This window comes from Phocoena sinus, chromosome 1 (genome assembly GCF_008692025.1).
Source record: "Phocoena sinus isolate mPhoSin1 chromosome 1, mPhoSin1.pri, whole genome shotgun sequence".
Classification (NCBI taxonomy): Eukaryota; Metazoa; Chordata; class Mammalia; order Artiodactyla; family Phocoenidae; genus Phocoena; species Phocoena sinus.
Window position 1 is genome coordinate 133216693 of NC_045763.1, and position 14985 is coordinate 133231677.

Consider the following 14985-nt stretch of genomic DNA (forward strand, 5'->3'; position numbering starts at 1 on the left):
ATTGACTCATTTGCCAAGACTCAGAGGGATGATAGAACCTGAGCACTTTGTGGTGGCTGCCATGGAAAATCTTGTAGTCTCTGCCTGGGCAAGGTAAAAATTTATTTTAACGCTTTACTGTTCAGGGTTCTTGGGTTCTGGAAGGAGAAGTGTGAACCTAGTAAAGACCAGGGGAGAGAAAATAACCTATCCTTTTAGGGTCACAGTTACCTGGATCCAAGATACAAGACTTTATGCTGACTTTAAGACCCATCAGAGAAGAGATCCATCAACAGCCCTGAATAACCAGTGCTATGGACGTGGGGTTCACCTGAATGTTCCTTTCAGCACCTGTCCAGCAGCCACTTCCTTGGAATGGTTGTTGTAACCAAAGAACATCTCCCCAAAGAGGGTCTGGTTCATGGGGAGCTCTCTGCTTTCCCCACAGTCACCTCCCTCTGGACAGGTCTCTGTGATGAGCTGGCAAGAGCGTCCATCTACACCAAGCTTGTAATCCTCGATGCACCTAGCATGGTGGAAAGCTCAAGATAAGAAGTTATTCCATCAATGAGCCATGCAGCCAACGCAACCCAACAGATTGGGAAAAAAATGCCTTGGGAGAATGTTGGATAGCCAGAGATTATGAGTATCCTGATTTGATTTTGTCCCCTACATAACTCAGCTTCTTAGGTCTATAAACGGAGTCTTCTTGCATTATGTGATCATACAGAGCCTCTCACCTTTCCTTCGCGGGTAAGTGCTTCCAGAGCTTTGCAGTTCTTTCTCCTCTAATAAGTGTAGGACTTCCCAGATAGGTCTGAGTAAGAATCACTGGATATAAGCTTATAAATGAGTTAACACATTTAAATCCAAAGTATTCTAGAGTCTTTCTCCAGAACAATCTACATGGCCAGACCCTGCATTTGTTTGGAGGGTAATTAGGCAGCAAAAAGAATGACACTGTGCTTAAGAAATTAATAACCTTCTAACCTGGTCCTGTGACAAGTCAGCTAAGAAACTAAAAAGATTGATCATCTTGCTGCTGTGCTCTGTTTGAATATATCCAAACATAAGATTAACTCCCCCTTAATTCAGAGTAGCATTCCTGAACTAAAGAGATGTTAGGGCATGTTGTGTGGACACCTCCTTGATATCCTCCCCATTAAACATGTGCAGTTACTCTAATGGAAGAGCAATACTGATGTTGGTAGATATGGGTCAATAACCCGTAAGTCATTAATTGGACTTTATTTGTAGTTATAGTGAGAAGAACATTATTTGTTCGTTCAAGTAAGAACGGCTTTGATAAAGCTGTCATTTTAAAAGCATATTGATTTAATTTGGGTCTCTCCTTAGAAACATACCAAATTTGGAATTTATAGATGTTCATGACATTAGAACACATCATTTATTGCTATCTATAGCAATTGTTGCAATAAGATAAAGACCTCTGTTCTATATAGAGGAACAAATTATCATAGTTTTAAGTGGTGAGAAGCAATATTATCATGGCAATTACGCCGCCCTTTACTGGGTTACCTTGAATTAGCTGATTGAACTCCACATCTGTAAAAGTGAGAAAAACAGTAGCTGCTTTGTTGGGTTACTGAGAAGATTAAGTGAGATACTGAACTCAAAGAACTTATGTTGTGCCTAGCCTATAGTAGGTGCTCATTAAATGCTGCTATCATCATTAGCAGAGGTACAAATGAAGCCTATGTTAATGTAACTTTGTTTTCCCCATTCACCATTTACATATCGTGTGAACAGGTGTGAGCAGAGCTCTTTAATTATAAGTGCATGTGATTTGGTCTTTCTAAAGAACCTCAAAAATCAAGGATTTCTTTTGGCAGGCTATATATAGTGGCTTGGAGAGTGCTAAAGGTACATGGGTACCAAATTCTGATGAAATGGGAAAGAAAGTCCAGTTAGGGACCTACTGTATTAGTCCAGGCAACAGACCTGATTTGAGACCCACAAAGGACTTTATGGCACCAGCTTAGGTCTGGGACAAGATAAAGTGGTTCCTTCCTTGAGCCATAACACAGTGTTTCTGGAAAGAATTTTAAATTTGGCTGGCTCCTTCTTAGTCCATCCTGAGCATCTTGACAACTTGTCCTTTCACACTGCCATCTCCCCCATTCTCCTTTGTGCTCGTGGCCGCACATCCCATCGTAAACTCCTTTGAGAGAGAGGAGACCAGATCTCACATCCTACTGTGTCTCCTATATCTGACACCTAACTAGGTTGTCTGCACAAGGTGGGTGCTCAAATATATGTTTATTAAATAAATAAATTCTATGCAACTTTGGCTGAATTTACCTCATTAATTCAAGTGGGTCAACCATAACGATGACATTATGGAGACTTTAAAATTGAGATCAAGCTTCCATTTATGGAATGGGATTTTACAAGAAACTAAACAGGAAAATTGCCACTTGCAAAGAAAGAAAATAAAATGAAATACAATAAAATAACATTATGAGTCCACTGAATAATCTTCTCACGACTACGCAGCAGGCACTGGCTTTCGGCAACAATCCAGCATGTCCCTTCCTTGATAATTGATTAGTTTCACACAATCTTTCCCAAGCTTTTGGACCGTGGAATCCTTTTGTCACAAAACAATCAACATAGCACCACAAACACAGTTTGGAAATTCTGGTGTGAGCAGGCAATGATTTAGGTAAACCCCTAGGTCAGTTTCCTCATTTTCAGTGGTGACACTAGATTTCCCCTAAGGGTCCTTCCAACTCTGACTTTAAAAATACCCCTTTTCCAGTCCTGCAGGCTCTTTCCTCAGAGCCTAGGGGCTGGCCTAGAGTGACCGTTTCACATCCGTTTACTTTCCTGAAAGTCCCTCATCCCAGTAAGCCCGGTGGCCTCATGGGCAGTTCAACTCACCCGCAGAACATGAGGATGTTGTACACGGCGGGGTCATCCGGGAAGGGCGCCATCTGCTGCAGACACAGCTGCTCACAGCCACCGTTGAAGCCATCAGAGCAGTCCACCCCGATGTGGCGGTCATAGCAACCAGAGCTGTCCTTCATGGGGCTGAGTCCGGATGGGCACTGGCACAATCAGAAAGCATCCACACAGGTGGGTGAACCCGGGACCTGGGTTCTCTGGGAACCAGAATGTAACCACTGATGCCTATTTTTAGCATTCAGCCTTGAAACCATCAACATTGGTAAGTAATGCACGAGTTTCCCACTATGCTGGACTCCCTATAAAAGCAAGTGACCTTTTCTGACATCTCGCTTCTTCTCTCTGGGCACAGATCACACACATTTGCATTAAAGCTGATTCCTACCAGCAGGCTGGAAGGAGCATCGCAGCAAGACAGGGCCGAGGTGTGCTGGCCTCCCAGTTGGGCCTCAGGCGGGCAGGAGAGCGGAAGTGATGGGCCTGAATTAAAATGCATTAGAAGAGACTCCTGTGGGCTAGGGGAAGGGGGTGCTGCTGTTTGGACTTAGGATTAATAGGACTTTATTTTTGACGTCCAAAGCACTTTGTCAACATTGGTACCGGATGGCAATGTTGGAGGAAGCGGACTGAGCCAGGGCTGCCAGCCGGCAGCAGAAGTGGACTTTCTCTGTGACCTTGGATGGAGCCACTCTCTCCTAGTGAGAGTGGCGGTACTCATGACCTTCCCACCTCAAGGATGCCCTGAGGAAGATGTACAGACCAGGGTACCTGCTACATGAGCACCCACAGGTGCCATACTTGGGTTTGGGCTTTATCCCAGTTCCCTGGACACTCAGTGTAAAACACTGAGCTTTTCTGTACCACCACGTCCTCAATAAACTACCCAAGAATGACAGCAGAAGAGATAATGCAGGAAGAAATAATCAGTCAGGTCCCAGGCAAGATGAAAAGGCTCGGTGAGCAGTTGGAACATTCACAGGGGATCCACGACGAGCCAGGCAGTGTCTAATATTCCTGCGTCTTACTCACGCAACCCTCACAGCATCCCATAAGGTAAGCGGGCTGATCATCCTCATTTTACACGTGAAGAAACGGGGGCGCAGAAAGCTTAACCTCCCTAACGTCCCATGGCTGATCACGGCAGGACCGCACCTGAAACCTTGGCGGGCTGCACCATCACCAGCTCACGGCACAATCAGGTTCTCCCACGACAGTCACTGTTGACTGAACGCTTACTAGTAGCCGGGCGCTAGGCTATGTGCTTTCGGTATTCATCTCACAGCACCCTGTATTATCCTCATTTAATAGACCTGGAAACTGTTAACACTGCCAATTAACGCATGAACTTCTTACTGCACTGGATTCCATCTAAAAGCCAATGCAAAACAATACTCCACGTTTACATTGCTGCTGATCCCTTCCAACAGGCTGGAAGGGGAAAGATAACTTGCCCAGGGTCCAGCAGCTTATATGGGGCACAGCTGGGGGTCTGTGTAGATCTGACCTGATTTTAGTGACTGCTATACACCTACTGTCAGCTAGCTAAAACACTCCTCCAAAACTAAAACCAAACAGCAAAAAGAGCCTTTTAAAACTCGGTAGAACGGTGTTAAACACCTCCTCTCCTGCGCTGCTGCCTGTCTGGCTCTAGCTCCTGGTTGCCAAGCACCTTGGCCTAGTAGCCTGGAGCTGTCACAGGTATGCCTCTGAAAACTCACCTCCCCTCTCGCCATGCTTCCCAACTGAAGATCACAGCAGGATGGGCACTGTTTGCTGACACTAATTCTACAGTTTCCCAAACAAATGCCCCCCCACCATGAGCCTGCCAGGCTCTCAGCCTGGTCCATCCCCTTTCTCCCCAGGGAGCCAGCTGGAGTGCTGGAAGGTGACAGCATTTAAGGATGTTTCCAAGGGCTGCCTCATGCTGTACACACCCAGATGTTTCAGATGATGGTAAACGAGCCAATGAGGCGGCTGAGGATTGCACCCCACATTTCTTTAGCCCCCTCCACGCACCCACTTTCTTGGCCACCCAGCTGTTAGGCCAGATGTGCGACCAGAAGGGAGCTGGCTTCACCGCTGTGAAGCTGCCCAGGCATGGACATGGTGGGTATTGAAACACAGAAGTTTGACTGGAATTAAATGGGCTGCACTGGTTGCCATGAGTTCTTTTTTCCTTCTATAAAGCTTGAGAAGAGCCATCGAAGTAGAGACAAAGCCAGCGCTTCTGTTATTCCCACCTCACGTGGTTTCAACCCTGGTACCAGCTTAGCCATCTCAGTCACTAGCCATCTTCTCAACCACTTGCTTTCTTTTCCGAATGCCCCATCAAGCGTGATATTCGACAAAGACGTCACCAAATGAAACCCGAGCAGGCTTTGTTCCAGAACCCCCAAACCTGGCACATCCACATCTTGTCTGGCCCTGGTGTCTAGATAACCATCACTGTGCCAGATTGGACCACCTGATGTTTACCCTTTTGTAGGAGATTTGGAAAGAAGACAGCTGCCTTGTCCAAGTTGGATTTCTTTTCTCTTAAGTAAAGCTAAAAATAATAATAACAGCTATTGGGAATTAAGCAATTCCATGTGCAGGACAATCTACATAAATTATCTTCAATCTCACAATTAGACTTTTTTCCCCTTATTTTATAAGTGAACAGACTTAGACTCAGAAAGATTAGTAGTAACTTGTTTAAGGTCAGACGTGGAAAATGGCAGAATCAGAATTTGGACCTAGTTCTCTCTGACCCCAGTCTTCATTTGTGTCCCTTCCACTCTGGCATACTGCTTCTCAAGTGTGAGAAAAGCTGGATCTTTGGAATTGCTAAAGAATAAAGTCAACGTGTCAACAAAATAAAGCAATCCCATAGATCTGTTGTTTGTTTGTTCAACTGTCTTAGGCAATTCCTTGAGTACATTCTGGAATCAATTATGGATTTCTAGATCCAGCCTAATATTCTCTCTCTCCCCTTCTCTTCACACACACACACACACACACACACACACACACACACACACACACACTGTATTATGGGTGCATATATTTATAGGACAAAACACTGCAAACTGTCCAGAGCAATGACCTTGAAAGCAAGACAAGATCCTCAATCACTAAAAAAGATGCAATTATCTTTACTGAACTGTAACTTACTTGGGCTGCAGTTCAGAGTAAAACATTTTTGAAAGATTTCAAAAAAAGGAAGCTGAAACCAAAAATAGAGTTTTCTTCTTAACCCTTGCTGAACCAGAACTCCCATCCCCAAGGAGTCTAATCAATCAAGTTTCCCACGGTATAAATTTGCTTTTGTTTTTGCCTGAATGTTTCATGTGCTGTTATAGTCACAGGTTGAGCTCCTCAAAATCTATATCTAAACACAAAGAAACTATACGCTCCAAATCATGGCCTCTTCCTAGAAGTATTTGCAGCTAGAGACCAGTTGTCAGGAGAGAAATCTGGCCTCCAGGAGGAGCTTGTAGTTTCCCTCTGCAAGTGCTGGCCATTCTCTTCTCCCGGCTTGTGGACAATCCCTTCACTTCTTCCTTAAAAGAGAACTGTTTGCTCAGGATTGAGCCCCAAGGTCAGACATTAACCCTTCTTTGCATAGGTTACATTTAGCAGTCCCAGGAAGAAAACTCCATTTATTATGGCAACAACCCTTACCCATCAAGAAAGTCTAATATATGAGCTCATATTTCAGTGACCCCTAAAATACACAAGGTTAATCATCTTTCATGTGATGCTCATGGCTTCTTGACTTATCACTGGTCTCAAGCATAATGTGCTAATGAGATTTAAATGATTCTCGCCATTCAATTCCTTTTCTTCACTGTCTTTCCCCTCTGTTTCTACCAATGATTTTTGGTTGATTAATTACTTAGGAGTCTAGTCAAATCTTACTCAGCCTGAGACACACACACCTCAGTTCCAGATTATGAGGTGGAAGCTCTGTTGGCAGATGCGTATGACCGATGGACACAGGAGTGTATTCAGGGCCCCTGGGAGAAGAGGAACAACGTTCTACAGCCGAGCCTGCCTTGCCTTACCTGGATGACTCATGAGACATGCAACCATAAGTCCTACTCGAAATAGGTTCTTCTTTACAACACGGCAGTCTTATTCTTTTCATAAATAATGATTTCCCCGGCTGTTTGATGGGCTTTGACATGTAAGCCCAAGCCACGCAGGAGCAAGGGGGAGAAGTCTGATGGAATTAAATTTCTATTTCAGCTTCCTGCCCCCACTTCTCTGAAAGCTTCTGAGGCATAGCCTTCTGCTTACTGTCCTACAGAGAGAACCAGAGACGGTCATCTGTAATGGTCTCCGCACATCTGCGCTCCAGTAGAGGTGAAATGACACATTCTGTGGGAAACCACTGTGGAGAGCAAGTGGACAGAAGGGCGGCAGGGTCGCTGGGTAATTCAGTGCTCATTAGAGCATAATGCTCTGGCAAGGAAGGTCATGTGTTCAATACATGAGAAAGCAGCACAGCAGACTTCTCACCTTCCGAGGCCACAGTCTGCTCACCTAAGGATGTGCAGACACCTCCCATAGCAGAAGGCATTCTGGGGGGTCACTGTCAGGATGAGTGTGAAGATAAGGAAGAAGCATTAGAGCACAGGCTTTCCATTTTTATAATTTTTTAAAAATAGTTTTATAGTGTTGGAAATCATTTTCAAACTTCAAATACTGTTTTATATCAAACCTCAATAGGTAGGCTTGGTAAGAATCAAGATGCTCTGGTTAAAGCTGGAAGAGAGGAGACTAGAGTCCTACCCACCAGGGCTCCTCCAGTTCCCACTGCTGTCTTCCACTGATGGCACCAAGGATGCCTGTGACATAATCCCTGGAACCTGTGACAAAAGGGGCTTTGCAGATCAAGTTAAGGCTCTTGAGATGAGGAGATGATCCTGGGTTAACCAGGTGAGCTCAACGTAATCACAAGACTCCTTAAAAGTGGAAGAGGGAGGACAGAAGAGAAGAGAGAGAAGATGTCCTACAGAAGAATGGTCAGGAAAATGCAATATAGCTGGCTTTAAAGATGGAGGAAGGGGACCATGAGCCCCCAAAATGCGGGCAGCCTCTAGAAGCTGGAAAAGACCAGGAACAGAGCCGCTAGAAAGGAAGGCAGCCCTGCTGACACCTTCATATCAGCCCAGGGACACGGAATTGGATTCTCACCTATTGAGCTGTAAGATAATAAAATGGCTGTTGTTTTAGGCCATCAAACCTGTGGTAATTTGTTACAGCAACAATAGGTCACTAACACATGGACTCTGCAGGACCCCCTGGGGCTCCACAGAACAGAGAACGGGCACTCCTGTGCTGTGCAGGTGGGGACCACTGCTCCCACCCTGGCACAGTAAGGACAACGGGTAGGAGCAAGACCTGTTGTCCGCGGTAGGGGGCGGACCTCTGCTCCAGGAATCATCTAAACGTCCAGCAATCCCGCCGTTGGAGAGTGGTCTGGTTTGGAACAGAGTGACTGAGGCTGGTACAGGGCTATGCCTTTCACGGGTATTTGTTTCCTGTCCCCAGAGACTACATAAATAACAGGGCAATTAACTGGGTAGCAATTAACCCTGTGGGAGTCCATGCATAACAGAGAGACGTGCCCTGCCTTCCTAGAAAGAAGGAAGGTTGAGCAGCTGATGTGGACCAAGCCCACCTGTCTGGCTTGAACTCAGTCAGGAAAATATGCGGTCGAACCTGTCCCTTCCCGCATCTCTGTCCCTCTCCCAGGTTCATTAAGGGCCAGCGTGCTCTGAGTGCCTCCTCTTCTTTCATAAGCATATGCCTTTCCAGGGAAGCCTCTCAGTTCGACACTCAGAGAACTGAATGTCAGGGTTGATGTGGATGGAAGGAGGAAGGGAGCCCGATTCTCTCCACAACTGCGGGTGCTGCAGCTGATGCCCTTGTCCCCGGTCCTCCTCCAGATGACACGGAACCCCTGGGCTAACGCACCAAGGCTGCGGGATGGTACCGATGCCCAGTGGAATCAGATCAGGTGCAACGTCAAGATTTTCTCAGTAGGGTCACAAGATTATGAGGTGGCCCGTCAGCTCTCAAGCCCCAGTCCTCCTGCCTCAGGGATCCCGTGCTTCCCAGCCAATGAGAAACAGTCGGTTGAATGGGCCCGGCCCCCTTCTCCCTCCAAGAGCCACATGGGCCAGTGACTTCAAAGTCTTATGCTAATGCCAAGTGCTGGTACAATTGGGTGACTTCTGCAGTGGCTCCGATTCACAAATGCAGCAGGCCTTATTGCAAATGCATATTCATCGGAACTATTCCCTGCAAGCTCCGTCTCACAGAGCACGGTCTTAAAGTACAAGAATACATCAGCACGGCAATATGCCAACTAAAAGGGGCTGGGATCACCAACAGAAGGCAAACCCTGAGGGGCTCAGAGAAAGGCAGCAGAGATAGTGGGAAGAGATGGGGAATATATCCATGTGCCCGTGTGTGCACGTGCGGGCATGCTCAAACTCGTATGAGGGTGGTAGGGGAGGGATGTTTACATGTGTGCACACACAGTGTTTCAGTACTTATAATGACCCACCCGAGAGAGCAGCAAGGAAGGAAAGGCTGAAATCTGGATGAAGACATGCAGGTTGAATAGTTTTTAAAAAATGTGTCTCAGCTGGGAACTCCATTAGACAGTGAAATTGTCTCCTGAGGGAGCCGGCTGGGAAGCTCATTGCATAAGACATCTGAAAGCAGACTAGCTATAGGAAGGGGAGTACCTGGGACATCGACTCACCTCCTGGCTGCCTTTGGAAGACACGACCTAAAGAGCACTTTTCTTTGTGTTTTCCTGGTAGTTCTCTCTGTTCTGTCTTCCCTTCCTTTTGATGGACCGGCCAGGTCCTCTGCCTCCCCTGCCCCTCAGCCCTCTCTCTTTCCATTTTCTTTTCTTTTTCTTCTGTCCCCTTCTCAGAGGAATCAGGCTCCTGCCAACTGCTGCTAATCTGTGAAAGTCTGGGGAGGCCTTTGGGCTGAGAGAGTCGCACTCTGGACCCAGGTACGTATCCATCTTTGATGGAGAATAGCTCCCTGGACAGGTGCTCAGAGACACGGAAGTAGGGGGTGTGAAAGATGGAATTGGCCCCAGCATCCTCACAGCTTGCCCCTGCTCTGGGCCCCTTTACAAGAGCACAGCTGTCAGACTGGGAAGCAAGATGAGGCTCCATATCGTCTCCAGCTCTGCCCGGAAACCCTGCATAACGACGTGTCTCAGTGAATCACCTCTTCCTCTCTTTTATGCCAACTTTGTGTACGGCTTTCCTGCCTTTCTTCTCTGCCCCATTCCCTCTCCTCTCTGTCAGGATTGCATCATTCCGCCCTCAAAAGAAGGGAAGGCTGAAACCTGACAATAAGTGTTGATGGGCATGAAAATGACTAATAGAAAGGCCCCAGGAGCTGAAGCCTTGCCCATCTGCTCCTGCCTCCATTTACTTGCGTGGGTCCCTCAATCTTCATATCCATGGCATGGGAGATAGCTTGGTCCACTCTAACCCAAATAGTCTTCCTAGTTCATAGCATCACATAGTTTACACGTAGCGAAAGTCCATATAGCCGATAAAGTAGAAAACCACATTTGGGGAAGCAGGACTTCATTGCTATGGTCTCAAAGAGGACCTATTTCTATTTTTTCTCTACCATTCCTGGCATAACTTACTTCTTTCATCATTCTGGCCTTAGGTATGTGTCTTCTAAAACTTCCTATTATAGTCAATGTAATTTGATTCTTGGCAAAGGTAGGTTTCTTCTAGAATTTCCTGCTATAGTAAATGCAGTCTATTTCCTATTAGAGTCAATAGTATACTACGAAGCAGTTAATTCGTTCTCAAATTGTTTGAGGGGATCCCTCACCAACTAGAGCGCGAGGCTGGCAAGAAAGAACCATGCCATACAGTTCATGACGTTTTCCTAGGATAGTTATAGTACACACAGTAGGTGCTCCATAAATACCTCTTGATTAAATGACTCCATACATACCTCATCTCTGTCAAAAGAAAATTCATAATGTAGACTAGACAGTAGTTACAACTAGGGAGGAATCAATCTTGACCCTCTCTTTTACTCACAGTATGCTTTCAACTCTAACTGCATTGTGTCTTATCCTGTGGCCCCTCTCTCTGAAATTACAAGCTCGACAGGGCAGACATACCATGCAACCAGTGGAGTCCAGCTTGCGATCTGAGATGCAACGGAAGTTCTTACTGCAGCCCCCATTATCCTTGCTGCAATCACGGACTGGTCCAAAGGAATCTAAGAGGACCTCCAGGCTGTCAAAGGAGGATGAGGTCATCAGCTCCTCTCTGTAGGAAGAAAGAGCAGGAGGTAGGAGGAGGCCAGGGGATGCCAGGTGCAACAGGTAGCCTCACATTCCACGTTGCTGTCTGGCCAACCGGATCATGTCTTACTCTCTCTTACAAATATTAAAGATCAACCATACTCTGAGCCTTGAACTAACAAATTATGGACATTCTCCATCTCTGGGAAATAAGGCAAGGCTGTAACTCCTGGTCAAAGAAGAAGGTCTCAACTCAGGCAAGGAAATTAACATTTTATTCCCTGTCAGTCCTGAGGGTCTGTGGGAAGTGCTTATAATAAACTCTAATTTTATGACCTCTCTCGGTGCATGAGACTTGGGGTGTGCAATATTGACCCAGGTGGCGTAGATCCTGGCACTGCATCTGGGGAATTGGAAGGCGGCCTGCCAACTTCTCCTTCCAACTTGTCTTGATTCCCTTCCCAGCACCTTGGGCGTTCAGGTAGTTTCCCACTCAGCCTCCCTAACCCACTGTGGGCCTCAGCATCCCGAGGCGGGACTCACCTGACCTCCACAGCATCCTCCATCACTGTCATGTCTGTCTTACACTTTGCTGAGGGGTTGACGGCCAGTTCCGCTGGTGGAATCACAAAGCTCTTGCTGAGGGGTAACCACATGCCCTCCCCGAGGGTGTAGGTGAATCTGCAGAGACACCCAACACCAGCTGGTTATGACTGGCGGGGTAAGCACCCCACTGGAGGACCTGGCACTCTACCTTCAGCGGCTTCCTTCTTAACCCTCGTGGTCCTCTCCAAAAAGGAGAGCTTATTGTCATTTTATGGATGAGATGATCGAGTCTGAGGCAGGCAGAGAGGCCTACCTCTGCTCACGTGTCCAGCCGGTTGGAGAACTGATGATGGCATCCACTTGCCCGCTGTTAAAAGTGTCTTTTTTTTTTTTTTTTAAATCATAAGCAATCAAGTTCCAGTTTCCTTCAGATGTGAAACTGGGCTTCCCCGATCTTAAGTCAGATATAATTGGAAGCATTTTAATTGGAAAGATGTACCGGCCTCCCACCATTCCCATCCCCCACGTTGCACACCCACAGTGGTAGTGACGGTTTCTCTCTGTGCCTGGAGGAGCCCTACCAAGGAAAAGAAAGGAGAAAAGCTCCCTTTTTCTGGCTTCTATGGGATGGGTGTGGAAATGACTGAAGCCAGGAGCCTCCCAGGAGGAGAGAAGAGGGATGAAGAAGGTAGGCCCAGATGTATCCTCCGCACTCCTACCCATACCCCTAGCTAACGCCTAACCCGCAGGAGACAGGGAAGATTTTTCTTGTCTGTTATAACAAGGGCTAAAAGGAATAAAGGAATCAATCAGCATTTCACGGGAGAGCTTAAGGAAACCATGAGAGATTATTTGTTTACTTATTCATTCATTTTATTTCAAAGGCATTCAAATCCTCTGTGTTCACAGTCAAAAATAGTCCCTGGGACAAAAGCCAGTGTGGGTGGGATAGCACGAGGCTGTGGCAGTCCGGCGTCCCCTTCCCGCTTAAAGTGCAGGGAGGAACAATGGAAGGATGCGTACAATTAAACGGAACCAGCACCGGCTCCATTAGCAAGCTGGTCACAGAGCACCACTTCAGACTCCCTCTCCTTTCCCCTAACCTGCACACTCCCCTCTCCACTCCCCAGGTTGCCTGGGATGCTAGGAAACCAGACTGATGACATGAGATCTTTTACGAGACGTGTAGCCCTCTCCAGGACGCGGGCCACAGAGAATCCCCACTGACCAAGGCTCATGAGTTATAAGCAGCCAAGTCCTGTGATTTTCATCCACTCCCTGAACAACAGACCTGGGTAACAGAGCAGCTGAAAGAAGAGAAAGCAGGCACCCAGGGGAGAGGCAAAACCACTGAGCAAGTGGGACGTGGCCAGGATTGGGGAGATTCCTCCCTCATTCCCAGCAGTACTCTCAGTCCCCTACTTCCTGGACCCGTGGAGCAAACCTCTGCATTAAGCAGCATTGAAATAGCAGAGATCCTTTTTGCTCTGAAGGAGGCACTTGACTCTCCACGCCCACAGAAACAGGAGGCTAGTGCAGGAAGGGTCTCCACCAGGTGAGGGAGACCCATTACTAGGGGGACAGAAGAGGAAACCCACCACCCACTCTTCTGTGAAGCAGCTGGTGAAATTGAAGGCATGCCAGTTCCTACACACACACACACACACACACACACACACACACACACACACACACACACACACACACACACACAAAATCACCTGGCAAGATTAAGGAGCCAATTCAGGGCAGGTGATTGCCCCAAGGTGCCTGGAACCTGGGACTTAAGGAAGAATGTGGTTTGAAGGCAACAACATTTAAGTGAGTTTTGTAATGGGCGTTGTTAAGACAGGAAGACTCTAACAGGCAGGCTGGGGTGGGCACAGTGTATTATGTATAATGTTACGCATAATACACTGTTTCAGAGAGGACATATGCAATATTGAAGGGTACCAGGGAGAAGGCGGTTTATTTGGACATAGACAGGAGTTTTTGTTTTCTATTTCAGTTTTAAAATGACAAGTTTTGCATTGATGCAGAGCAACAGATCTGTGACCTGTAGCTTATAATTTCTGTAGCAGATTTTAGAAGACGGTTGGCAATTCTAGCATATTTCTTTTGGGAGAGAGATCCATGTCCATCCATCTCAGTTTTCCCTTCCTCCTCTGCATGCAGTAATCTTTCGAAAGGAAATGCAAACCACATCTTTCTCCAACTGACACTGTTTAAGGGCACCCAGACCCACAGAACACAGTCCACATCTCCGAAGATGTCACACTTCAGCTTCTCCTTTCACCAAGCCCTGCTTCAAACTCTGTGTTCCTACAATGCAATCTGCCCGTAACTCCAAAAGTCGTCCTCATTTTCTCGCCTCTTTGCCTTTGCTCTTAAAAGTCCTTCCTTCTGAATTTTCTTTCCTCTCTCCTTTGCCGCACTCCCACTCATTTTAAGACTCAGTTAAGGCCGCATCTCTTCCTGAAAGCCCTCCAGGGCCTTCATGCTCTTAGGCTGAGTAAGGGACTCTCTTCTGCATACGTGCACACGGTGCCTTGTCACCCCTGAGATGTTGATCTGCACTCATCTTTCCATGTGTCCATCACCATTCATAAGAATGTGCTCTCTTGGTAGGCAGAGGATGGTTCTTTGTCATCTTGTATCCCCACTGCCAAACATAATGTCTGACACAGGAATGTCACTCCATAAATATTTATTGACTGCTCGACAAGGAGATTTAGCTATGCTCTTTAGTTCGAACAGGCTGCTAGTGGAGATAATCCCAATTTTCCAATTTAAAGATAGAAATGGTGGTGAAAATTATTCTTCATTTAAAACAGGATATGGGTTAACCTCTGGGTTTGAACACATTTGATGTTTGAGATGGATCTGGGTTTGATAGGATAAAGAACTTCCTCAGAGCACAGAAACTTCTGAAACATGACACTCTACCAAGTTAACAAGAAAACCTTCACCCTCTGGTAGGGTCAAGGTGAAACCTTGTAGGGGAAGCAAAGTCAGGTGTGGGTAGAGACTAACCTTTATTGAGAACTTTCTAAAGGCAGGTGCTCTTAGAGTTGCCTCATTTATCCTCACAACAGCCCTCTGAGGTTAGTCATTTGGTTCCATTTTACCAAGACATCAACCAACATTTTAAGAAGTTTTGCAACCTCCCCAAGGTCGCCTCTCCATAAGTGGGAAGGAGGGGGGTGGGTCTGATTCTCAGAGTGTTGCTCAGAGCC

At 46.6% G+C, this 14985-nt stretch overlaps 1 protein-coding gene across 3 annotated transcripts in view; it reads right to left on the bottom strand.

Annotated features, from left to right (window-relative positions):
- Positions 1 to 14985, bottom strand: part of ASTN1 (astrotactin 1) — a 337153-nt gene that overhangs the window by 99724 nt on the left and 222444 nt on the right. For all 3 annotated transcript variants that reach the window (XM_032604868.1, XM_032604858.1, XM_032604850.1), the window contains exons 10-13: positions 11747 to 11884; positions 11078 to 11228; positions 2884 to 3050; positions 311 to 505 (exon numbers count right to left, since the gene is read on the bottom strand). In XM_032604868.1, coding sequence (XP_032460759.1) covers positions 311 to 505; positions 2884 to 3050; positions 11078 to 11228; positions 11747 to 11884 — 651 coding nt within the window. The remainder of the gene's footprint in view (positions 1 to 310; positions 506 to 2883; positions 3051 to 11077; positions 11229 to 11746; positions 11885 to 14985) is intronic.